The sequence below is a fragment of the Somniosus microcephalus genome, chromosome 3, assembly GCF_052327205.1.
Source record: "Somniosus microcephalus isolate GS21.2 chromosome 3, FLI_Smic_1.0, whole genome shotgun sequence".
Lineage (NCBI taxonomy): Eukaryota > Metazoa > Chordata > Chondrichthyes > Squaliformes > Somniosidae > Somniosus > Somniosus microcephalus.
The window spans coordinates 32,344,406-32,370,601 of NC_140989.1; the positions used below are offsets into that span (position 1 = coordinate 32,344,406).

Consider the following 26,196-nt stretch of genomic DNA (forward strand, 5'->3'; position numbering starts at 1 on the left):
CCGCTATGATTTTTCTCCCGGGGTGTTGCTTGCAGCCAGTGTCGTGGAGATTAATCTTTAATTCCTGGAGGCTCCAGGGCCAATCATGGAGGGTTGGGAACCCTACACTGGGAGGATAATCCTAGCAAATGTCTTCAGTGGATCTGTTGGCACATTCTGGTAAGCATCGAGGTAAAAGTTTAACACTGTCAAGGTAAAGTTTAAGACAATGTGGACAAAAATAAAAAACAAGAAAACCATGACCTAATTTTTTCTTCAAAGAAATTTCCAGAAAGAAAGAAGCCAAAGTTGGAATAAAAAGATGATTAAAGAGGAACAGACAACTACTTGGACAAAGAAGCAAGGGGAAATAAATGAACATAAGAAATAGGAGCAGGAGACGGCCATTCGGCCCCTCGAGCCTGCTCCGCCATTCAATAAGATCATGGCTGATCTGATCTTGGCCTCAACTCCACTTCCCTGCCAGCTCCCCATGACCCTCGACTCCCCAGTAGCTCAAACATCTGTCTATCTCCGCCTTGAATATATTCAGTGACTCCGCCTCCACAGCTCTCTGGGGAAGAGAATTCCAAAGGTTCACAACCCTCTGAGAGAAGAAATTCCTCCTCATCTCCATTTTAAATGGGCGACGCCTTATTCTGAAACTATGCCCCCTAGTTCTAGATTCCCCCACGAGGGGAAACATCCTCTCTGCATCCACCCTGTCAATCCCCCTCAGAATCTTATATGTTTCAATAAGATCGCCTCTCATTCTTCTAAACTCCAGTGAGTATAGGCCCAACCTGCTCAACCTTTCCTCATAAGACAACCCCTTCATCTCAGGAATCAACCTCGTGAACCTTCTCTGAACTGTCTCCAATGCAAGCATATCCCTCCTTAAAGAAGGTGACCAAAACTGCACGCAGTACTCCAGGTGTGGCCTCACCAATGCCCTGTCCAGGCGTAACAAGACTTCCCTACTTTTATACTTCATCCGCCCTTGCAATAAAGGCCAAAGTAGAAGATGGAAGCAAAAAGTAAGGAAGTAAATAGAAAGGATTGTAATCCTAAGGGTAGAAGGGGATCTGCAGTTTGGAGAGGGAGAAGCGCGAGGGTCCTGGGAGACTGTGTGCAGCACTGCCATCTCATTGCCAATACATTTCCAGCGGACCTGTTTCCAGTGTTCACAATACACAAACATTTTTATATCAAATAATACCATTTTAGAGGGATTGTATTAGTTGATATTGAATCCTAAAGATTTTTTATTACAAAATTGTGGAAGATGTTACCTTGAGGAATATAATATCCCAGGTCACCAGCTTTCCTTAGGTCCAGCAATATGTGGTCACTGTGAATGTTAATTGCTAATCCCACCAAATATAGCAAAACACCTAAAACATAGCAAGACAAAAATGGTTCATTTATCATAGTCCACAAAGAATAAAGCATTTTTCAACATGTAAAGCCAAATGAAGTCCATTTTCTGCTCTGCCATACAGAAACATCACACAAGGTGAATTCTATCAGTTTACTCATTTATCCTCTGTAACCCTGTGATCTTAGCTTTGATTGAAGCAACAACAAAAAAATCTGGCTTTGTCAAACTCCGTTGTACATGGGCTCCTTTTTGCCTGCCTATGTTTAGCAATAGTCGGCAGAGGAAAGCTGACGAGCAACGCACTTTTAAAACATCCACGGCAACTTAGAAAAAGCTGAACAACAGCTTCAAAAAACCCCGTCGCCACCCCAAAAAGCTGCCAGCTCCCAACCAAGCCTACGATGTGCGAAAACAAAAAAATTACACTGAAATTGCAACAGGACAATTGTCTTTAATAGGGTGTGTACCTTAAGCTGTGGGTATACCCAAGATTTCTTCATTCGTATTGGAGGAGATAAACTATAGGAGTAATTCTTCCAGGCCCCAGGCCCGGAGTGGAGCTTTCCTAGATAGGGTAGGGATTGGGCTATTACACTATAGTGGCCCCCTCCAACACCCCCTCCCCCAAGGTCATAGAGGCACTGGTTTTGGATTCTGCTTTGAATTGCAGGATTTGCGCTTCAAGCTCCTCTAAACCTATCATTGCTATAAAGACAACTTGTTTGGTCAACTGATTTCGCCCCTCCTCAGTTCCCCCATTGGGCCTCTTGCCTCTGTTAATCTATCATTTTGCTAAACACCTGTTAAACTTCCACTGCCCCATGCTATCTAGTTCAAAGTCTTGAATTTCCCCTCCCCAACCTTATCAATTTTAATCTCCCCCCTCCCCTCCCCTCCCCACCTCCCCCCCCCCACCCCTGCCAACATTGAATTCACTCTCTCTGTAAGGACAATGGTACCAGTCCAGTTTAGGGGAAAACGGCCCCAGAATTTGGTCCAATGCCCATGACCCATGAACTTATTGACCAATAGTGTGGTCCCAATGTTTTTTTTGCCATTTTGAATATTCTCACCCTCCAAACTACACTCACCAAAAGGGGGCGCCCATATTAAAATTCGAGACCAACAGAGGGATCAGGGTGCGGGCACGATTGGGGTGGTAGGGAGATCAAGGGCAGCAGTGGGATCATTAAGCTAAATGCAGTCTAGTTTTGCATATCCTGAGTGCCGCAACATTCGCTCACAAGAGCTACAGTTGCCTTAAGTCATATAATGAGTATTCCCTGTCCTATATTTTGAATATGGAACATTTACTGGTTTAGGTTTACCTGAGGTAAATCTGAAGTCAGTGGCCCAGTTGTCGTCATAATGATTGCAGTAGATCATGGCGTGTCCCTGAAGGTAGCCAATAAGAGTACAGAATACGTAAGCAGAGAGAACCACTTGGAGAGATGGAGGATGTCCTTTGCAGCGAATGGACTCACTCTGGAGCATACGCGATGCTGAGGATGTTGTGGATAGCACATTCAGTGAGTTGGTCACACCGCAGGTAAAGGCTAGCTCAGACAGTAAATGGGTGACCAAAAGGCAGGGTAAAGGCAGGAAGGTAGTGCAGGAGTCACCTGCGGTCATCTCCCTCCAAAACAGGTTTACCGTTTTGGGTACTGTTGGGGGAGATGACTTATCAGGGGAAGGCACCAGCAGCCAGGTTCAGGGCACCATGACTGGCTCTGCTGCACAGAAGGGCGGGAAAAAGAGGGATAGGGCTATAGTGATAGGGGATTCAATTGTAAGGGGGATAGATAGGAGTTTCTGTGGCCGAGACCGAGACTCCAAGATGGTATGTTGCCTCCCTGGTGCAAGGGTCAAGGATGTCTCGGAGCGGGTGCAGAGCATTCTGAAGGGGGAGGGGGATCAGCCAGTTGTCGTGGTACATGTAGGTACCAACGATGTAGGTAAAAAGAGGGAGGAGGTCCTACAAGCTGAATTTAGGGAGTTAGGAGCTAAATTGAAAAGTAGGACCTCAAAGGTAGTAATCTCTGGATTGCTACCAGTGCCACGAGCTAATAAGTTTAGAGAGAGTAAGATAGATAAGCTAAATACGTGGCTTGAGCAGTGGTGCAAGGGAGAGGGATTTAAATTCTTGAGGCATTGGAACCAGTTCTTGGGGAGGAGTGACCTGTACCAAGGGGACGGTCTACACCTGAACTGTGAGGGAGTCGATGTCCTCGGGGTAATATTTTCTAGGGCGGTTCGGGAGGATTTAAACTAATTTGGCAGGGGGATGGGAACCTAGGTAGTGGAAAAGAGGGAAGTCATATGAAGTCAGAAATAGATGGTAGAAAGGTGAGAAGCAATAAGCAAAGGAGAGAAACACAAAGGGCCAAACTAATTCATAATGAGAGTGTGAAAAAAGCAAGCCTGAAGGCTTTGTATCTTAATGCTAGAAGCATTAGGAACAAGGTGGATGAATTAGTTGTGGAAATAGAGGTAAACAAGTATGATTTGATTGGGATTACAGAAACGTGGCTGCAGGGTGGGCAAGGCTGGGAACTTAACATCCAGGGATATACAATATTTAGGAAGGATCGGCAAAAAGGTAGGGGAGGTGGGGTAGCATTGCTGGTAAAGGAGGGGATTAATGCAATGGAAAGGAAGGATATTAACTCGGATGAAACGGAATCTGTATGGGTAGAAATGAGAAATAGCAAGGGGAGGAAAACGTTAGTGGGTGTGATATATAGGCCTCCAAATAGTAATATGGAGGTGAGGGAAGGCATAAAAAGGGAAATTAGAGAAGCGTGCGATAAGAGCACAGCTGTCATCATGGGTGACTTTAATTTACATATTGATTGGACTACCCAAATTAGTAAAAATTCTGAGGAGGAGGAATTCCTGGAATGTTTTCGGGACGGTTATCTGGACCAATATGTCGAGGAGCCGACTCGAGATCAGGCCATTTTAGACTGGGTATTGTGCAATGAGAAGGGACTTATCAGCAATCTTCTTGTACGAGGCCCCTTGGGTCAGAGCGATCATAATATGATCGAGCTCTCAGTCGAGATGGAGAGTGAGGAAATTGAATCAGAGACTAAGGTCCAGAACTTAAATAAAGGGAATTACGAGGGTATGAGACGGGAATTGGGTAAGATTGATTGGGTGGTGTTTCTGGGGGGATTGACAGTGGATAGACAATGGCAAGCATTCAAAGATAGAATGGAAGAATTCCAGAACATGTTTATACCGGTTTGGCATAAAAATAAACCTAAAAAGGTGACTCAACCGTGGATAACGAGGGAAATTAGGGACAGCATAAAATCAAAAAAAAGGGCATATCAACTGGCAAAAAAAAGCACCAGACCGGAAGATTGGGGGCAGTACAGGATACAGCAAAAGAGGACAAAGGGATTAATCAGGAAGGGGAAAATAGAATACGAAAGTAAACTTGCAGCAAACATAAAGACAGACTGCAAAAGCTTTTATCGGTATATCAGGAGGAAAAGACTGGTAAAATCCCAAGTCGGTCCCTTGCAGTCCAATTCGGGAGAATATATAATGGAGAATAAGGAAATGGCAGACCAATTAAACTCATACTTTGGTTCTGTATTCACAAAGGAGGACACAAATAACCTCCCAGGAATATCGGCAAACATAGGGACTAATGAGAGGGAGGAGCTGACAGAAATTAGTATCTCTAGGGATATGGTGTTGGGTAAGTTGAGGGGACTGAAGGCCGACAAATCCCCGGGGCCTGATAAACTACATCCTAGGGTACTTAAGGAGGTGGCCCTGGAGATAGCAGATGCTCTAAGGATCATCTTCCGGAACTCCATTGACTCGGGAACAGTACCCGTGGATTGGAGGGTAGCTAATGTTACCCCAATATTTAAAAAGGGGGGTAGAGAGAAAGCAGGGAATTATAGACCAGTAAGCCTTACATCGGTTGTGGGCAAAATGCTAGAGTCCATTATTAAGGATAAAATAGCGGAGCACTTGACAAATGGGGAAAGGATCGGACAGAGTCAACATGGATTTACAAAGGGTAAATCGTGTTTGACTAATCTGCTGGAATTTTTTGAGGAAGTAACTGGTAAAATAGATGGGGGAGAGCCAGTGGATGTGGTGTACCTTGACTTCCAGAAAGCCTTCGATAAGGTTCCACACAAAAGATTATCATGCAAAATTAAGGCTCATGGGATTGGGGGCAAAGTATTAACGTGGATAGAGAACTGGCTGGCGGATAGAAAACAGAGAGTTGGAATAAACGGCTCGTTTTCGGAGTGGCAGGCAGTGACCAGCGGGGTGCCGCAAGGATCTGTCCTGGGACCCCAGCTGTTCACAATATATATAAATGATCTGGATCAGGGAATTGGATGCAATATTTCCAAATTCGCTGACGACACTAAACTAGGAGGAGGGGTGGGCTCTGATGAGGATGTCAGGAGGCTACAGTGCGATTTGGACAGGTTGGGGGAATGGGCGGATACGTGGCAGATGCACTATAATGTGGATAAATGCGAGGTTATCCACTTTGGGGGTAAAAACAGGAGGGTAGATTATTATCTAAATGGCAATAGATTGGGAGATGGGGAAGTGCAGAGGGACCTGGGTGTTCTTGTGCACCAGTCACTGAAGGAGAGCATGCAGGTGCAACAGGCGATTAAGAAGGCAAATGGTATGTTGGCCTTCATATCAAGGGGGTTCGAGTATAGGAATAGGGATACCTTACTACAGCTGTACAAGGTGCTGGTGAGACCGCATCTGGAGTATTGTGTACAGTTTTGGTCGCCCCATCTGCGGAAGGGTGTTCTTGCCATGGAAAGAGTGCAACGGCGATTCACCAGGCTGATACCTGGAATGGCGGGAATGACCTACGAAGAGAGATTAAATAGTTTGGGCTTGTACTCACTGGAGTTTAGAAGATTGAGAGGGGATCTCATCGAAACATATAAAATTATGGCAGGCCTGGACAGGCTGAATTCAGAGAGAATGTTTCCAATGGCCGGGGAGCACAGAACCAGGGGCCACAGTCTAAAAATAGCGGGCAAATCATTTAAAACAGAGATGAGGAAGAATTTCTTCACTCAAAGAGTGGTGAGCCTGTGGAATTCCCTGCCACAGAGGGCTGTGAAGGCTAATTCAATAAATATTTTCAAGAGAGAATTGGATATATTTCTGAAGGCTAAGGGGATTAAGGGTTACGGAGAAAAGGCGGGGACGGGGTACTGAACTGGTAAGATCAGCTATGATCTCAGACGAAGATCAGCCATGATCTCATTGAATGGCGGAGCAGGCTCGAAGGGCCGAATGGCCTACTCCTGTTCCTATCTCTATGAAATGCATAGATAAACGCCCTTAAAAAGTAGAATTAATAAAAGCATTAAAAAAATCTTCGCAGGAAGATTGCAAAGAAAGAAAACACATAGAAGAAACAAACTCCTCCGAGTGCGGAAAGCCTCTTACTTTGTGACATCTGGTCAACCTTCCTTTTTTTCCTTCAATTTTCTTTGCCACACTGCCACAGAGTGGTTGGATATGAATTCACACCCTTGATTCTCAATGTGGTAAGCTTTTTGTTCTTGACCATACCAGCTAGGTGGCAATTGTGAAGGAGAAATCACTGATTGTTCTGCACTTGTGGTGGACCGGAAGCAGTTTTGAAATCCCCTTGCCAGGGATTTTAGTTTGTAAAATCAGGCTTCACATTTTTGAATTCACGCCATGATATTGCTGCGACTGTCAAACTGCTCAACAGTTCCTTTGATTCTGACTGTAATGAGGAGTGACGTAATAAAACTCACTACGCACTTGGTTCGAGTATAAAGCAAGGCTTTAATCAACTTGTTTCAAAACATGGAGGTCTAGTTGTACTTCACTAGTACCTTGTCTTACAAAATGTCACTGGGTAGGCTGGGCCCACGCCCAAGTATTTATACTCCTTGGACGGCGCCACCAGCTGGCCGTCCAGTGTTGTTTCATGAGTCGTTTCTTCATGATGATGAGATTTATAACACGGAGGTCCTGTGGTGGGATAAAGTTGACGTAGGTAGGGTGGTGTCAGCTTGGAGCATCTGTCCAGGTTCGGAGACAGGTGTGGAGAGCGAGTGAGCCAGAAGCGATTTGAACAGTAGTTTATCGGAGGACGCATGGCTGGAGGCGTTTCCATGGGAATGAAGAGGCAGGTGGTGTCGCAGAACTTAAAACAGTGGTAGAGAGGAGATTGGGGGAGTAAAGGGCAAAGGATGGCAACGGTATCCTTTCTGTGGCCCTTAGGCTTGAGGGACACAGAGGTGGGAATTGTGCTGGGGGAATGACCTGGGCGGAAGACAGTGAGTGACTTGGCAGGGACGAGCATTGCCTGCCTGCTTTTTGATTTCCTCAGTGAGCACTGAGGAGCTCCTTACTGTGCACCCCTATCCTTGGCCATCTGTGGCCAGCGTTGCCCTTTCACCCCCAATCTCCTCTCTTCCACTGTTTAAGTTCCCCCGGCTCTAATAGTGGGTGTATTTAGCCCTAATTACAAGTTAATTGCGAGTTTAAAGTGCCCACTGCCCATCCTCCGACCATGCCTGCTCTCTGTCTTACTCCGTGACCACTGCTTGCTTTCTCAAACCTGGCTTCCAAATTCCTGGACTTCTCTGGACATCAAGACTACGCTTCTGCACTGGACTATGGCATAAGACTCAGCTGCTGTATCTCTGAGGAAGGATGTTCTTGCCATGGAAGGAGTGCAGCGAAGATTCACCAGACTGATACCTGGGATGGCAGGAATGGCATATGAGGAGAGATTGGGTCGATTGGGCTTGTACTCGCTGGAGTTTAGAAGAATGAGAGGGGATCTCATCGAAACTTATAAAATTCTAACAGGACTAGACAGACTAGATGCAGGAAGGATGTTCTCGATGGCGGGGGAGTCCAGAACCAGGGGTCACAGTCTAAGGATAAGGGGTAAGCCATTTAGGACAGAGATGAGAAGGAATTTCTTCACCCAGAGAGTGGTGAACCTGTGGAATTCTCTGCCAAAGAAGGCAGTAGAGGCCAATTCATTAAATATATTCAAGAAGGAGTTGGATATATTTCTTAAGGCTAAAGGGATCAAGGGATATGGGGAGAAAGCAGGGACAGGGTACTGAGTTTGGATGATCAGCCATGATCTCATTGAATGGCGGAGCAGGCTCGAGGGGCCGAATGGCCTACTCCTGCTCCTATCTTCTATGTTTCTATGATCTGCTATTCAGTTGTTTAAATTTTAAAGTAACTTCGTCTAGCCTACAGCCCATCCCCCACCGCTGCTGCTACCTGCTGAACGTTTGACTTTCCTACTGGTTTTTCAACTTCAACCCAAAGTCTGGTTCCTGGCCAAAAATTCACTCTCTGGGCCGAAGTCCAATTCTCCACCACCCCGGGATCTTATGGTGAGCCATGATCTCATTGAATGGCGGACCAGGCTCGAGGGGCCGAATGGCCTACTCCTGCTCCTATCGTCTATGTGATCTCCAACTTCTCCGCTGTTTTTCTGCCCCGTGATTCTCCACTCCCACGGAAATACCTCCAGCAGTGCCTCCTCCGATACTCTACCCTTCACATAGCTTCTGGACTCACTCGCCCTCCACACCTGGACCCGAACCTGGACATCAGTTTGCTGATGCTCCAAACTGACTCCACCCGACCTATGTCAAATTTATCCACCACAGGACCTCTAACTTTAACTCAGGACTCCTTCCTATTATCTCCTCTCTATTCCCCGTTTATTACCAGGATATATGTCTCCTAATCTTGTAACCAGGTCTGTGTAACTTGAGTTTTCCTGTGTTCATTCGCATGCGTGCTTTAGCTGCCACTCTGGACCTGAGCCGCCATCATTTCTATTTCCACTTTTTTTCTCCCTCTTTTTTCTTTCCTCTTTACCCCTCCTAGACCCCACTCTTCTGTCATCGTGTCTCCTTTCATTTCTCCCCTCTCAGGTACTCTACCCTCCCAAATCCCTACCTCAACCCTTCAGTACTCCTCAACCTTGCTATTCTCCTGCCGCCATCCCAGGCTTGACTCCCTCTTGGCTAAGCCTACAGCTTCCCTCTGTGCCTCACTTGGCATCCTCCGAAGGGCCCCACCAAGGCACTCATCGCTGCCTCCTTACGCGCAGCAACCCCAACTGCCCCATCCTGCTCTCTCGCCGACCTTCCCGCCCAGCGTGCCCACTGGGGGCTAATCTTTCCGACCTCATTCCTGTCCCACTCACCTCTCCCAATGCTGACCCTGTGGACTCTGCCACTGGATCAGTTATCACCGCCGCTCTCCACATCTCCCTCTAGAATGTCCGTTCACTTGTGAACAAGGCCCTTGCCATCCATAAGCTTATTGTGGATGATTGCATCGACATCATGGCCTTGATGGAAACCTAACTGAGAGGTGATGACGCTTTCTCCTGAAATCAAGCCTCCCTGCCTGGCTATACCTTCCACCACTTGCCCCACCCAAACTGCCGTGGTGGCTCTTATCACCAAATCACACCTTGGTCTGTCCTCTGGCACCTTCTCCTCCTTTGAGCATCTCACCTTGTTCGACCACTCTCACTTCTCATTTAAAATTCTCGTTCTCAGCCGCCCACCCAAGTACCATGCCAATTTTCTCACAGAGATACCTTCACTGCTTTCCTCCCTCAGCCTCTGCACCGAGCAGCTTCTCATCCTCGGTGATTTCAATCTCCATCTCAACTCATCAAGCTCTCTCTCCACAGAGTTCACTGTTCTCCTATCCTCCCTTAATCTCTCCCTCCATATAAACTCCCATACTTGCAGCCATTCCCTCGCCCTTGCCATCTCATGTGGCCTTGCTGCTCCCATCGTGTCAATCACAGATAAGGCCATCTCTGATCACTTCCTTGTATTGCTCTCCACCCACATCCCCCTTCTCCCTCCCATCCCTACTTCCTTCTGTGTCTGCCCCTGGAAAAAACTCTCCTAATTCACTTACAGCTGCACTTTCAAAATGCCAACTGTCCAGCCTTTGGCCCACCATTCACCACAACATTTCTGCAGCTACTGATCTGCTCCATCACACCCTCACCTCCATCTTTGATGCCCTAGTCCATGTTAAAATCATTACTCTCTCTTACCCTGGCCGTTCCCCCTGACACAGCCCTCATCTCCGCTCCCTTATGTCCAAGGGACGCAGACTTGAACGTTTATGGCGGACAACCGGTTTAGCCATTCACCGCCAGATCTGGCTGGACCACATAAAGCACTACCGGGGTCCTGCTCTCGTCTGCCAAAGCTGTTCACTATTCCAGAGTCATTCTGGAATGTAAAGATAACCCCTCGGCTTTTGGCTACTACAACCCGTCTACTTAAACCCCTCTCCCCTGTCCCTCCGCCCTCACCTCCAACAACAAATGCGAGGAGCTCATGGACTTCTTTTTCACTAATATTGAGACCACCTGTTCAGCTGCCTCTGCCACTTCCCTCCTTTCCCCTAGCCCATTGGGCCAAACTTATTGGATGGCCTCCCATCTTCTACCCTCCATAAACTTGGACTCATCCAAAACTGCTGCCCGTGTCCTAACTCGCACCAAGTTCCGTTTACCCATCACCCCAGTGCTCGCTGACCAACATTGGCTCCCGGTTGAGCAACACCCCGGCTTTAAAACTCTCATCCTTGTTTTCAAATCCCTCCATGGCCTCGCCCCTCCTTATTTCTGTAACTTCCTCCAACCCAAAACCCTCAGATATCTGCACTCCTCTAATTGTGGCCTCTTGAGCGTCCTCAATTTTAATCGGTCCACCATTGGCGGCCGTGCCTTCAGCTGCTGAGGCCCTAAGCTCTGGAATTCCCTCCCTAAACCTCTCCGCCTCTCTCTCCTTCTTTGAGACGCTCTTTAAAACCTACCTCTTTTCTGCCCTAATATCTCCTTATGTGGCTCGGTGTCAAATTTTGTTTGATAACGCTCCTGTGGAGCACCTTGGAATGTTTTACTATGTTAAAGGCGCTATATAAACACAAGATGTTGTTGTTGATTGAAAGGCCAGCAATGGTAACCCTGCATTGAGGTATTCCTCTAAAAGGTAGTGCATAGTTTTATAGTTTGCACAAATATTTTTCTTTCACAGCACTTTGCATTGAAATGTTGTTAACAGTAGTAAATAACTATTCGACAATAAACGTGCCTGTAAACTAAGCGACCGCAGTGATGAGGCGGTCAATCATCTTATAAATTGTACAAACATTTTCTAAAACAGCACTTAAAATGTAAACATGATGAACTGTATTAAACATTTTTGTAATTGCAAATATTGATAAAAATGTAACAGCAAGAATAATAACGACAACAATTTGAAATCTGTACAAAGAGAGACTGAGCAGAGGGGGTGGACCTGGAATGAGAGGGGGTGCCTTAGTCATGCATGTGCCTTCGCCTTGCGCCCCTCCACCCCATCCCCCGCTTGTACGCGTCCTTGCTCTGCGTGAGTGGCCTCCAAGTACTGCATGCCGGTCGGGATCAGGGAGTTGGGAAGTGGGTGGTTCCACTTGCTGCTCCAAGGTCGGGGGGTACGCGACTGACAGTTGCCTCCTGCAGTGGGAGAGCTGCTGTCTGCATCATTGCATGGTGCTCCTCAGCAGTCGGGTCCTGCTAGGCTTGTGCGACTGGCCCAAAGCCTGGGGGTGGAGGGATGGGGCCGTGGGATCTGCTGCACACGGCGCTGGAGGGGGAGGGGGAGGAGGGCCGCAACATGGGCATCCGTTGCTGTGGCCCCCTCAGCCTTCAGTCAAGCCGCCCGCTCAACAACCTGGCAGGGGGCTGTCCAGCTTCTGCCCCATTGTGTCCAGCCCGCCACAGAGGAACGCCATCTGGTGGCCGATGGACCACAGGTGTCTCAGATACCTGCACTATCCTCCTTCGCCAATGCAGACCCCTGTAGCCCTCCTCCCAGTCACTGTCTCCGACCCCACCTCAGAGAACCGCGGCGCACCTTCCTCCCCCGCACCCACCTACCTCCCAATACTCGCTAATCCCCCGACATGCTGTACTCGGAGAGCGTGCTGTGTCTCCAGTGCAGTGCTGAGGGAGTGCTGCACTGTCAGAGGTGCTGTCTTTCAGACGAGATGTTAAACCGAGGTCCCGTTCTGCTCTCTCAGGTAGATGTGAGAGATCCTCAAAGCACTATCTCGAAGAAGAGCAGGGAAATTCTCTGCAGTGTCCTGGCCGATATTGATCCCTCAGCCAACATAGAATCATAGAATGGTTACAGCACAGAAGGAGGCCATTCGGCCCATCGAGCCCGTGCCGGCTCGCTGCAAGAGCACTTCGCTAGTCCCACACCCCCTGCCCTTTCCCCTTAGCCCTGCAAATTTTTTCCTTCAGGTATTTATCCAATTCCCTTTTGAAAGCCGTGATTGAATCTGCCTCCGCCACCCGCACTAAAAATTAAAACATTAAAAAAAAGATGCTAAAGCAAAATACTGCGGATGCTGGAAATCTGAAATAAAAACAGAAAATGCTGGAAATACTCAGCAGGTCAGGCAACATCTGTGGAGCGAGAAACAGAGTTAACGGGCAGGATTTTCATTGGGCCGTGGAGTTGGGATTGGAGGCGTGTGGAGGGTTAAAATCCCGAAATCAGGGGTCCCGACCCCATCCCGCACCCAAACCCGCCTCCATGCCAGTTTCAAAGGAGGCGGGTACCCGCCCTGCACTGGGACCCGCCTACCCGAGGCGGGAAGGGGATTAGTGCCAATTAACTGCCTGTTTTTAGCCTAATCCCTATTTTTTAAGGTTGAAGTGTGGGATTCCCGATGGCTCCAAACCACGCCAAGTTAGAGGAGGCGGGCCGTTGAGTTGAAGGACTTGGAGGGGTCGAGATGTCGGTGTTCAGGTGAGTGATGTGTGCATGAGTGCAAAGGTAAGTGTGTTTGGTGTGTCTAAAGTGATTAAAGAAGTTCAAATGACCTTTTCTTACCTTTTCAGCCTTCCTTCCTTTAGGTCCCGGGAGTCCCTCATCTCACCGGCACAGAAAGCAGAATGGCTGCGAACTGTCAAAAGTGATAGCCTTCAGCTTACTGTGCAGGAGAGATTTCTAACTGAGTCTGTGGAGAAGGACTCAGGTTAGAAGTAAGACTGTCAGTGTTTGACAGCTTCAAACAGCTTTTAAACACTGATATTTCATCTGTCAGTACTGATGTGCCGCAATGAATCCGAGACTCAACGTTAACGGAGCAAAGCAAGGCTTTTATTAACTCAGAAAGTAATACACAGTGGAGAAGTGTCTCTCATCCAGAGATCTGCTGTACTGCCTGTGAGACACGCTGGGGCCTGCTTAAGTAGGGGCCAGGTATGGGCGGAGCCCTACACACAATACAATACAGGTAAGGAAATGAAACTGAAACTAGACTCCCCTGCTTGTCACAGTCACAGGCATAATCAAACACAGAGAATACAGAGTGCCTGATGAATGGCATATTTCATCACAAGTACCTTACAGGGTACTGGTGAGGCCACACCTGGAATACTGCGTACAGTTTTGGTTTCCATATTTAAGAAAAGATATACTTGCTTTCGAGGCAGTTCAGAGAAGGTTCACTCGGTTGATTCCGGAGATGAGGGGGTTGACTTATGAGGAAAGGTTGAGTAGGTTGGGCCTCTACTCATTGGAATTCAGAAGAAAGAGAGGCGATCTTATCGAAACATATAAGATTGTGAGGGGGCTTGATCGGGTGGATGCGGGGAGGATGTTTCCACTGATGGGTGAGACTAGAACTAGGGGGCATAATCTTAGAATAAGGGGCTGCCGTTTCAAAACTGAGATGAGGAGAAACTTCTTCACTCAGAGGGTAGTAAATCTATGGAATTTGCTATCCCAGAGAGCTGTGGAAGCTGCGACATTAAATAAATTTAAAACGGAGATAGAGTTTCCTAGCTGATAAGGGAATTAAGGGTTATGGGGAGAGGGCAGGGAAGTGGACGTGAGTCTAGGTTTGGATCAGCCATGATCCTATTGAATGGCGGAGCAGGCCCGAGGGGCCGTATGGCCTACTCCTGCTCCTACTTCTTATGTTCTTATGTTCTCTTGACAGATGAAATTTCAGTCTGTGACGTCACCTGTTGCCGGGTGGCCCTTAATTGGCCTGCTGAGCCCGCTGGGCGGGCTCAACAAGGTCAGTCAAGTTAAAATCGCGTGGATTGGCCGCATCTCGATGGAGGCGGGACTACAACCCCGAAAGTTGTAGTCCCGCCTCCAACCTGACTCCTACATAGATACATAGATACATAGAAGATAGGAGCAGGAGTAGGCCATTCGGCCCTTCGTGCCTGCTCCGCCATTTAATGAGATCATGGCTGATCCTTTAATTCAGTATCCCGTCCCCGCCTTCTCTCCGTAACCCTTAACCCCTTTTGCCCGTAGAAATATATCTAATTCCCTCTTAAATATATTTAATGAGCTGGCGTACACTGCCCTCTGTGGCAATGAGTTCCACAGGTTCACCACTCTCTGAGTGAAGAAATTCCCCCTCATCTCTGTCCTAAATGGTTTAGCCCTTATCCTTAAATTATGTCCTCTAGTTCTGTTCTCACCCGCCAAGGGAAACATTCCTTCTGCATCCAGTCTGTCTAGACCTGTCAGAATTTTATACACTTCTATGAGGTCCCCTCTCAATCTTCTAAACTCCAGTGTGTACATCCCTAAACTACATAGTCTCTCCTCATAGGTCATTCCCGCCATTCCTGGTATCAGCCTGGTGAATCGCCGCTGCACCCCCTCCATGGCAAGAACATCCTTCCTCAGATGAGGCGACCAAAACTGTACACAGTACTCGAGGTGTGGTCTCACCAGTGCCCTGTACAGCTGCAGCAAGGTATCCCTGTTCCTGTATTCTAACCCTTTTGCTATGAAGGCCAGCATACCGTTTGCCTTCTTGACCGCCTGTTGCACCTGCATGCTCGCCTTCAGTGACTGGTGTACAAGAACACCCAGGTCTCTCTGTACTTCCCCCTCTCCCAATCTATTGCCATTTAAATAATAATTTGCCCTCCCGTTCCTGCACCCAAGGTGGATAACTTCGCACTTGTCCACATTATAGTGCATCTGCCATTTATCCGCCCAATCGCCCAGTCTGTCCAAATCGCTCTGGAGCTTCCTGGTCTCTTCCTCTGAGCCCACCCCACCTCCTAGTTTAGTGTCGTCTGCAAATTTGGAAATGCTGCATCCGACTCCCTGATCCAGGTCATTAATGTAAATTGTGAACAGCTGGGGGCCCAGGACAGATCCCTGTGGTACCCCACTTGTTACTGCCTGCCATTCAGAAAATGAGCCGTTTATTCCAACTCTCTGTTTTCTATCTGACAGCCAGTTCCCTATCCACGCCAAAACTTTCCCCTTTATCCCATGAGCCTCAATTTTCCATGCTAATCTTTTATGTGGGACCTTATCGAAGGCCTTTTGGAAGTCCAGGTACACCACATCTACTGGCTCTCCCCCATCTATTCTACCAGTTACTCCCTCAAAAAATTCCAATAGATTAGTCAAGCACGATTTACCCTTTGTAAATCCATGTTGACTCTGTCCTATCCTGTCCCCATTTGCTAAGTGCTCCGCTATTTCATCCTTAATGATGGACTCCAGCATTTTGCCCACAACTGATGTAAGGCTTACAGGTCTGTAATTACCTGCTTTTTCCCTACCCCCCTTTTTGAATAGTGGGGTAACGTTAGCTACCCTCCAATCCATCGGCACTGTTCCCGAGTCTAATGAATTCTGAAAAATCATCCTTAGTGCATCCGCTATCTCTAGGGCCACCTCCTTCAGTACCCTAGGATGCATGTTATCAGGCCCTGGGGATTTGTCCACCTTCAATCCCTTTAGCTTCCTTAACACCATATCCTTAGAGATATTGATTTGCGTCAGTTCCTCCTTTGCCAATGTCCCTATTTTTCCCGATATCCCAGGGAGGTTTTTTGTGTCTTCCTTCGTAAAGACTGACCCAAAGTATGCATTTAGTTGATCTGCCATTTCCTTATTTCCCATTATATATTCCCCCGTATCTGACTGCAATGGACCAACTTTGGTTTTCACCAGTCTTTTCCTTTTGATATATTTATAAAAGCTTTTGGAGTTAGTTTTTATATTTTCCGCCAGCTTGTTTTCGTAAGCTATTTTGCCCCTCTTGATCATGCCCTTTGCCCTCCTTTGCTCTATCTTAAACTGTTCCCAATCTTCCGCTCTGGCGCTTTTTTTGGCTATTTTATACGCCCTATCTTTGGATTTTATGCTGTCTCTAATTTCCCCTGTTATCCACGGTTGAGTCACCTTTTTAGATTTCCTTTTATGCCAGATTGGTATAAACAATTTTTGCAATTTTGTCATTCTATCTTTAAATGTTTGCCATTGTTTATCTACCTCCAGTCCTCTCAGGAACGTTGTCCAATCAGACCTACTCAGTTCCCGTCTCATGGCATCATAATTCCCCTTGTTTAAATTCAGGACCTTAGTCTCTGAGTCAATTTCTTCGCTCTCCATTTCGAGTGAGAAATCGATCATGTTATGATCGCTCTGACCCAAGGGTCCCCGTACAACAAGATTACTGATTAGTCCCTTCTCATTGCACAGTACCCAGTCCAATATAGCCTGTTCCCGAGTTGGTTCCTCGACATATTGATCCAGATAACCATCCCTTAAACACTCAAGGAATTCCTCCTCCTCATTATTTTTACTGATTAGGCTAGTCCAATCTATATGTAAGTTAAAGTCACCTATGATGACAGCTGTGCTCTTATTGCACGCTTCTCTAATTTCCCTCGTGATGCCCTCCCTAACCTCTATTTTACTATTTGGAGGCCTATATACCACTCCTATTAATGTTTTTCGCCCCTCGCTATTTCTTAGCTCCACCCATATAGATTCTGTATTAACTGAGTTAATATCCTTCCTTTCAATTGCATTTATCCCCTCTTTTACTAGCAATGCTACCCCTCCTCCCTTTCTTTTTTGTCGATCCTTCCTAAATACTGAATACCCCTGTATGTTAAGCTCCCAGCCCTGCTCACCCTGCAACCATGTTTCCGTAATCCCAATTAGATCATAATTATTAACCTCTATTTCCACAGCTAATTCATCTACCTTGTTCCTGATGCTTCTCGCATTAAGGTATAAAACCCTCAGGCTTTTTTTATGCTCACATTTTTTATGAATTAGTTTGGCCCTTTGTTTTTTGTTCCTCACCCTTTTACCATTTATTTCTGTCTGCCTTTCACTTTCCTCTATTTCACTACATAGGTTTCTAGCCCCCTGCCATACTAGTTTAAATGCTCCCGAACTGCTTTATCAAAAATTACCCCGAGAACATCAGTTCCATCTCTGCACAGGTGTAGACCGTCCCTTTTGTATAGGTCACACCTACCACAAAACTGGTTCCAATGCCTCAAAAATTTAAAACCCTCCCTCTTACACCACTGCTCAAGCCACGTATTTAGCCTAACTATCCTGTTCTCTGTACTCTTACTAGCACGTGGCACTGGTAGTAATCCAGAGATTACTACCTTCGAGGTCCTACTTTTTAGCTTGGCTCCTAACTCCCTAAATTCTACTTGTAGGACCTCTTCCCTTTTTTTAGCTACGTCGTTGGTACCAACATGTATCACGACAACTGGCTGTTCCCCCTCCCCCTCCAGAATGTTCTGCACCCGCGCCGAGACATCCTTGACCCTTGCACCAGGGAGGCAACATACCATCCTGGAGTCTCGGTCGCGACCACAGAAACCCCTATCTATTCCCCTTACAATCGAATCCCCTATTACTATAGCCCTGCCACTCTTTTTCCCTCCCTTCTTTGCAACAGAGCCAGTCATGGTGCCATGAGCCTGGCTGCTGGTGCCTTCCCCCGATGCGTCACCCCCCCCGACAACAGTACCTAAGACGGTGAACCTGTTGCTAAGGGAGACAACCCCAGGGGATTTCTGCACTACCTTCCTGCCCTTGCTCTGCCTTTTGGTCACCCATGTACTGTCTACGCTGGCCTTAACCTGCGGTGTGACCAACTCACTAAATGTGCTATCCACACCCCTCTCAGAATCGTGGATGCTCCAAAGTGAGTCCATCTGCAGCTCAAGGGCCGTCATGCGGTCCCACATGAGCTGCAGCTGGACACACTTCCCGCACACATAGTCGTCAGGGACACAGGAAGCGTCCCTGATTTCCCACATGTTACAGGAGGAGCATGACACAGGTCCGAGCTCTACTGCCATGACTTAACCCTTATATTACTTTTTAATTTTCTAGTTTTAGTTTATTTATCGACTTTTGTTTTCCCGAAGCTTACTTAGACCAATGTATACTGTACTCCTCTTATTCCTTTTTAAACTAACCAAATCCCACTAGTTTTGGTTTTACTTTCTAGGAAGGTTTGAGGAAAGTACTTACCAGTTAGTCTTACCTCCCTGGTCTTTCGCTGACTTCCCGGTCTTGTGTCCCCTTGGTCCTACGCCGACTTCCCGCTCCTCCCGGTTCCTGCCCTGCTGAAAAGAAACTGAGACCAAAAAATTTGTGACCTCTGTTTTTAGACAGCTGCTAAAAGACTCCTGAATGAAAATCCTGCCCAATGTTTCAGGTCGGTGACCTTTTGTCAGAACGAGAGGTCATCTGACTAGTGAAAGGTCATCGGCCTGAAACGTTGGCTCTGTTTCTCTCTCCGCAGATGCTGCCTGACCTGCTGAGTATTTGCAGCATTTTCTGTTTTTAATTAAAAAAAAGATGGTCTGGTCATTATCACATTGCTGTTAGTGGGAGCTTGCTGTGCGCAAATTGGCTGCCGTGTTTCCTACCTTACAACAGTGACTACTCTTTAAAAGTACTTAATTGGCTGAAAAAGTGCTTTGGGATGCCCCAATGTCGTGAAAGGCGCGATACAAATGCAAGTTCTTCCTATCTTTCCCCCGTCTCACAGGCCCCTCGATTGCGGCTTTGTGGCTGCCTGTCAGATGCGAAGCGGGTGTGTCTGGTGGAGAGTGGGAAGGGCCAGCAGTTGGTGAGGATGGGGAAGTACGGGTTGGTGGGGGGCCGGGGGGGGGGGCAGCGTGGGGAGAGGAAGGTGACCATGGCCCCTGCATCCCCTCCACATCGGCACCCTCACGGTCCAGTGCGAGGGTGGAAGTGTCCATGCCCCTTATCCCATCCTCCACCGCCCTGCCCTGCCCCCTCCCGCAAGGAGCTCAGCCTCCTCATCCTCATCTTCCTCCTGGTCCACTTCCAATCCTCCTCCTCCCATCTCCTTCTAGCCTCTCAGCATCTAAAAACAGCCTCTCAGCATCTAGCGGCCTTTAAGAACATAAGAACATAAGAAATAGGAGCAGGATTCGGCCATTTGGCCCCTCGAGCCTGCTCTGCCATTCAATAAGATCATGGCTGATCTTCTACCTCAACCCCACCTTCCTGAACTATCCCCATATCCCTTGATTCCCTCAATCCTTCGCCACTCTGCCATCCCTGACTTACGTGCGGACGCTGGAAATTATTCTTTACAGCGTTTTACAATTTTTTTTTTAAACTAGAATTAATTTTTTCAAGTTGATTTAAGGTGAGTTCGGAAGTTGCAGCTCTCTTACCCCCCAGTGCCGAGCCTCAACCCAAGTCATGGCATCTGGTCCCAGCTCTTTATAGTGCCGTGCGGTGGGTCTGCGGGATCATCCATTGACCTTGACCTCGCTGCACCGTCGCTGGATCGATTTGTCCAGCAAACTTGGGCGTTTGAGACGTGTGAGTTAAACGGAGAGCGCAAATGCCTAATTACTGGCGTATGTTCCACATCACGTTGTTCCAGCAAATTCCGCTCGATTGTCATTGCGTGTTAGGTTTACCGTGTATTACGTGCATGGTACATGACACGAAAGTGCTCGCAACACGCCATTGATGAAAGTGAGAGTTTGTTTCCTCTGAGACTTTTAAAGTTACTAATATCATCTTCTAAATAAACAGTTAGAAAAAAATCTCTAGCTTCAAATGTTTCCCGAAAACAGAACACAGCAGCTGAGTGCGTCCATAAATCAAGACAATTTTCTGCAAGTTCAGTCCAGTGAAAGGATATGAAATTCAGAATTTTGCGGTGCATTTTAAGTTGCAGGTGAATTGGGAGAGAGGAATTTCTGGATCATAATGGCCCAGAAATTCGGGTCGGGGGCTTCCCGCGGGTGCAAGCCCCCGACCTGCACTTAACTAGCGTGCTGGCCGTTGAGCTGTGGGCCCGCGTGGGATTCCGATCCTGGGCCTCATCCAACTGCCGGCGCACAGTGCTTGCGTATCCTAGGGGCGCAGTTAGTTCGATGCGTCCCCTGGGATCACGTGGGCCATGGAGAGCCAATGGTAGCAGGGAATGCTTCATTCATAAGTTTGACAGGAAGAGCTGTCAAAATCTATAAATACTATAAGCCCCAAAACATCACTAAAGCTTCAAATAATTTTTTTTTTAAATCACATTTTTAAAATAACTATAAATTACATCAAATAACTATTTTAAACAATAATTTAAATTTTTGAAAAAAATTAATTACATTTTCTAACGGGGCTAAAAATAAACTTACCTTTCTTTAAAGTATTTAAACATAATAAACCTGTGGAAAAAATGTTTTAATTTTAATTAATTCACCACTTACCTTGTTAAAAGCAGGCCTTGCGACTGCTTTTTAAAGTGTAACTGCTGGAGACTTACCCTCCCGGAAAAACCTGGAAAAAAACAGTTCAATGCGCACGCGCTGCCTCTCCAGCGCACGCGTTCGACCATTGAACCCCTTCTTTCAGGGGAACGGAAGTGCCGGTTTCCCGCGCATGCGCAGTGCATGCACGAAACCGGCACTTTCGTTGGGCCTACGGGTGAGTACTCAACGCGTACTCACCCGTGGAGACCCGAATTTCTGGGCCGATATCATCTTCTAAATAAATAGTTTTAGAAAAAAATCTCTAGCTTCGAATGTTTCCTGAAAACAGAACACAGCAGCTGAGTGCGTCCATAAATCAAGACAATTTTCTGCAAGTTCAGTCCAGTGAAACGATATGAAATTCAGAATTTTGCGGGGCATTTTAAGTTGCAGGTGAATTGGGAGAGAGGAATTTCTGGATCATAATCTGTTTTTAGTGATATTGGTTGAGGGATAAAATATTGACCAGGACACCGGGAGAAATCTTTGAAATAGCTTGTGGGATCTTTTATGTCCACCTGAGAATGCAGACGGGGCCTCGGTTTAACCTTTCATTTGAAAATAAATGTAGTCAGGATAGCTTTGAATAACACAATAAACAACTGATTGAAAAGGCACTCAAAGGTCAGTTTAGAACCTGCAATTTTCTAAAGCTTTAATCTACGTACGGAGGTGAACACAATTTGTTTGGTATTTGTAGTGGCGCTTCTTAGTTTCCAAACAGGCAGCCACTGAGCTGTGGGGCTTTTAACAACGAGTAGACGCGTGTCGAAATAAAACGTTCCCAAACGTAGCTTTGTCTTTTAAACTGTTTACTATAACACTTTACGAACAGAATTACAAAGCAAACACGTATAAACGAACACGGTCAAAAACTGTATTGCTCCAGCCCTCACAACTTCTGCCTCCTTCAGCCACGTGGAGTTTAAACTGTAAAATGGCTGCTGGCTATGTGGTGATCTTAAGGACTGTACCATTGTGGCAAGAATGAAGGGGGTATCTCGGACTATACTACTGCAGCAAGAAAATAGGGGGTTTCTTAATACAATAAGTCAGTCAGGTAAATTAACTGTATTATGCTATTTAACCAATATTTTAAAGTATTTTCTTAAACTTTCATGGCTCTTACATTCCGGCCCCTAATTGACTAGGCACATGAAGCATATCAATTACTCAAACATTAAGAGTCATAAACTAATGAGTTCAACATATTTACAATATAAGTGTCCACTTTTTTCGTTCAGGAACTTTTCACGCTGCTTCTTGTAGCAGGCAGAGCTTTGTGATCGGTCTTTCCAGGGTACTGGTCTTGGTTTGCAAACAAACGCGACGAACGACGCCTCTGGAGTCTGGCATGGTCTTAATTATTTTTCCCATCAACCAAGAATTTCCAGGGGCTGAATCATCCACGATTAAGACAATGTCTCCGACAATGAAGTTCCTCTTTATTTTGGACCATTTTTGACGCTCCTGTAGCAGAGGTAAGTATTCTCTTGTCCATCTGGTCCAGAAAAGGTCCGACATATACTGAACTTGCCTCCACTTCCGACGGGCATACAGATCTTCCTTTTTGAAGACTCCCGGGGGCATGGCTGGCTGTGTTTTCAACAACAACAGGTGGTTCGGAGTCAGGGCTTCGAGGTCATTGGGATCATCTGATGTCTTAGTTATCGGTCGGTCATTAATGATGGCTTCGACCTCACACAGAACGGTTTGGAGTCCCTCGTCGTCAAGCGCTTGCTGCTTCAGTACAGAACTGAGTAGCTTTCTTACGGTGCGTATCTGTCTTTCCCAGACACCTCCATGGTGGGATGCAGCCAGAGGATTGAAGATCCACTTAATTCCTGTTTGCATCATGGCTTCCTGTATTTTAAGCTGATTCCAACCTTCAATAGCTTCCCGTAGTTCTCTCTCCGCTCCGACGAAATTAGTGCCATTATCAGAACGCATAATGGACACCTGTCCTCTTCTACAGACAAAGCGCCGCAAGGTGTTAATACAGGAATCAGTGTCAAGCGTGTGTGCCACCTCAATATGAACTGCTCTGATGGTCAAACAAGTGAAAAGCACACCATATCTCTTGACAAGGCTCCGTCCTCGCTTTACCTCGAAAGGCCCGAAATAGTCCACCCCTACGTTTGTAAATGGGGGCTTGTCTGGTAACAAACGGTCTTCAGGCAGGTCTGCCATTTTCTGCTCCCCAGCTCTAGCGTGTAACTGTCTGCAAACAATGCATTCAGAGAGTATTTTTCTTATTACAGAATTAGCTCCTGGAATCCAGTACCTTTGTCTTAGCTTCGCAAGCACGTGATTCCTCCCACTGTGTCCAATACTCTGGTGTATATGCTGAAGAATGAGAGTAGCAACCCGGAGGTCCTTAGAAAGGATAGCAGGATGCTTGGCCTCCTCTGGCATAGCAGATTTGTTTAGTCTCCCTCCCACCCTCAGTACTCCATCTTGCAGTGTAGGGTCCAGCTTGTAGATATGACTACCTTTCTTGATTGGAGTATTTCGCTGTAAAGCTTCGATTTCTTCTGGGTATCTTTGTCTTTGACTGAAGCAAACTATCTCCTCTCAGCCTTGGCCAAATCCTCCACGGTCAATGAATTCTTACCCAATGTGGTCTCGTGCTGATGCATATACTGCTGTAGAAGCATTCTCTGCTTATCAGGGTTACTTTCAGACTGACTGATAGTGGCTCGGTACTCTTTTCTCTTACCGCTCAGGTGTAGCAGCAACTCTTTCAACCTTAGAAACCATGCAACTGCTTTCCTCAACTGGTGCCATCCTGAGAAATGGTTAACAAGCTTGTTCACTGTGTCAAAGTTCTCTTTCGTAGTTATGAGATTTACTGTGACTGATCTCTTGACTTCGACGTCGTCTTCAGCAATCTGACTTGGCATATCTGGTCTTTCTGGCCATGATCTCTCTGTTTCCAGCAGATAACTTGGGCCTTGTATCCAAGTTTCACTCCTCATGAAGTTTTCAGCCTTCAATCCCCGTGAGGCTTGATCTGCTGGGTTTAATGAGGTGTTTACATACCTCCATTGAGATGGTTGTGTAGCTTCTCTAATGGATGAGATTCTGTTTGCTACGAAGGTCTTGAAGCGTATCTTCTCATTCTCTATATACTTCAGCACCGTCGTGCTATCCGTCCAGAAGACAGATTCTTCTAGTGGGAGCTGTAACTCTTTCCGCATCACCTGGTCAACTTTAACTGCAACAACCGCTGCCGTCAACTCCAGTCTCGGGATGGTGACCTGCTTCAGCGGAGCCACCCTGGATTTCCCCATGAGGAAGGCACAATGTTTCTGGCCCTGTTGATTTGTCAGCAAGAGGTAAGTAGCCGTGCCATAGCCGTCCTCACTGGCGTCCGAGAAATGATGTAGTTGAGCCGTCTTTGTAACTCCAAAACTCACAGGCTTGATGCATCTACTGACGTTGAAGCTAGAAAGTTGTTGCAAATCTGTCAACCATCTGAGCCATCTCTGAGTTTGACCTTCTGGGATATCTTCATCCCATCCTCTCTTGTCTCTACACAGCTCTCGTAGCATCAGCTTCACCGGCAGAATGAGTGGTGCCAGGAATCCAAGAGGGTCATAGATGGAACTGACCACGGAGAGAATCCCTCGTCTTGTGGATGGTCTTTCGTTCACCATTATTCTGAAGTTGAACGTGTCTGACTCAATGCACCATTGTACACCAAGAGCTCTCTCGATAGGAAGGACATCGTGGCTCAGGTCCAGATCTTTGACTTCAGTGGCTCTTTCCTTTTCTGGGATAGACGCTAGAACTGCTCTGCTGTTGCTTATCCACTTAGTCAGATGGACTAACACAGAGTTCTAAGGTCTCTTGACAGTGCGATGGCGTCGTCTTCTGTTGACACGGACTTCAGACAGTCATCGACATAAAAGTTTCTGAAGATTGTCTCCACAGCCTCTGATGGTGCTTTGCCTTTGCCATCTTCTGCAGTTTTTCTGAGAGTGTAGCTTGCACAGCTGGGAGATGATGTGGCTCCGAACAAGTGTACAGCCATTCTACATTCCACCATCGCTTGACTAACGTCGCCATCTGGCCACCAAAGGAAATGCAGGAGATCAGCATCTTCATCAGGGATTCTGACTTAGTAGAACATTGATTCTATGTCTGCCATCATGGCAACGAGCTCTTGTCTAAACCTAGTCAAGACGCCAATGAGGGTATTAGTAAGATCAGGACCTTGAAGCAGCTGGTTGTTCAGTGAAGTTCCTCTGAATGAGGTGGCGCAGTCAAACACTACACGGATCTTTTTCTTCTTTGGGTGATACACACCGTGATGAGGAATGTACCAGGCCCTTCCATCGTCTCTGTTCAACTGTTCCTCGGGCACTTTTACAGCATAGCCTTTCGCTATGATGTTTCTCATGAAGCCTTTGTAGTCTTCGTGAAAGTCAGGGTTCTTGTTCAGCTTTCTCTTTAGACTGATGGCGCGTTGCTCTGCTATGCAGCGATTGTTCGGCATCTTCGCGGTCTGTCTTCTCAGTGGCAAACCAATGTGATAGTGGCCATCGATGAACTGTGTAGACCTTGTCATCAAATCCATGAACTGATGGTCTTCTTGTGACATCTCTGTCTTTTCCTCGCAGCTGCGTTCTGAAAAGTCTGCGTTGAACTGCTGTATCAACAGCTCTTCAATGCTTGCGATAGAGATGCGATTAACTGTGACATTTTGTCGTTCCTCCTTGTTCGACTTGTTGCCATCATCTCTCCTTAACGGTCCATTGACTACCCATCCAAGGGCTGTCCTGACGGCGTAGGGTCCGTCATCCTTGCTGTTTATCACCTGCCATGGCTCCATAGTTTTGTAGGCATTGGTTCCAATTAATAGGCCAATTTCTGCTTCAATGTATGGGAGACGCACCTTTTCTAGGTAAGGCCATCTATCCACGTCCTTCTGCAGGGCTAAGTTCCCTATTCTAACAGGAATCTCCCTCTGTGTGAAAACATTAGGCAGGTCTATGAAGTCCTTCTCTTCAAGTCCACACACTTCTAGGTCTGACAGGATATAACTTTGCATTGACTTCTCATGACCCATGGTGCGTAATAGGATTTCTGTTCTTCTGCCTCTAACGTTCAGCTGTCGCATGAGTGATTCTGTGCAGAACGTTGCTGAACTACCTGG

At 46.8% G+C, this 26,196-nt stretch overlaps 1 protein-coding gene across 1 annotated transcript in view; it reads right to left on the reverse strand.

Annotated features, from left to right (window-relative positions):
- LOC147120956 (3-oxo-5-alpha-steroid 4-dehydrogenase 2-like) overlaps positions 1-26,196 on the reverse strand; it is a 54,291-nt gene that overhangs the window by 5,858 nt on the left and 22,237 nt on the right. The window contains exons 3-5 of the mRNA XM_085977319.1: positions 6,702-6,714; positions 2,689-2,839; positions 1,272-1,373 (exon numbers count right to left, since the gene is read on the reverse strand). Coding sequence (XP_085833445.1) covers positions 1,272-1,373; positions 2,689-2,839; positions 6,702-6,714 — 266 coding nt within the window. The remainder of the gene's footprint in view (positions 1-1,271; positions 1,374-2,688; positions 2,840-6,701; positions 6,715-26,196) is intronic.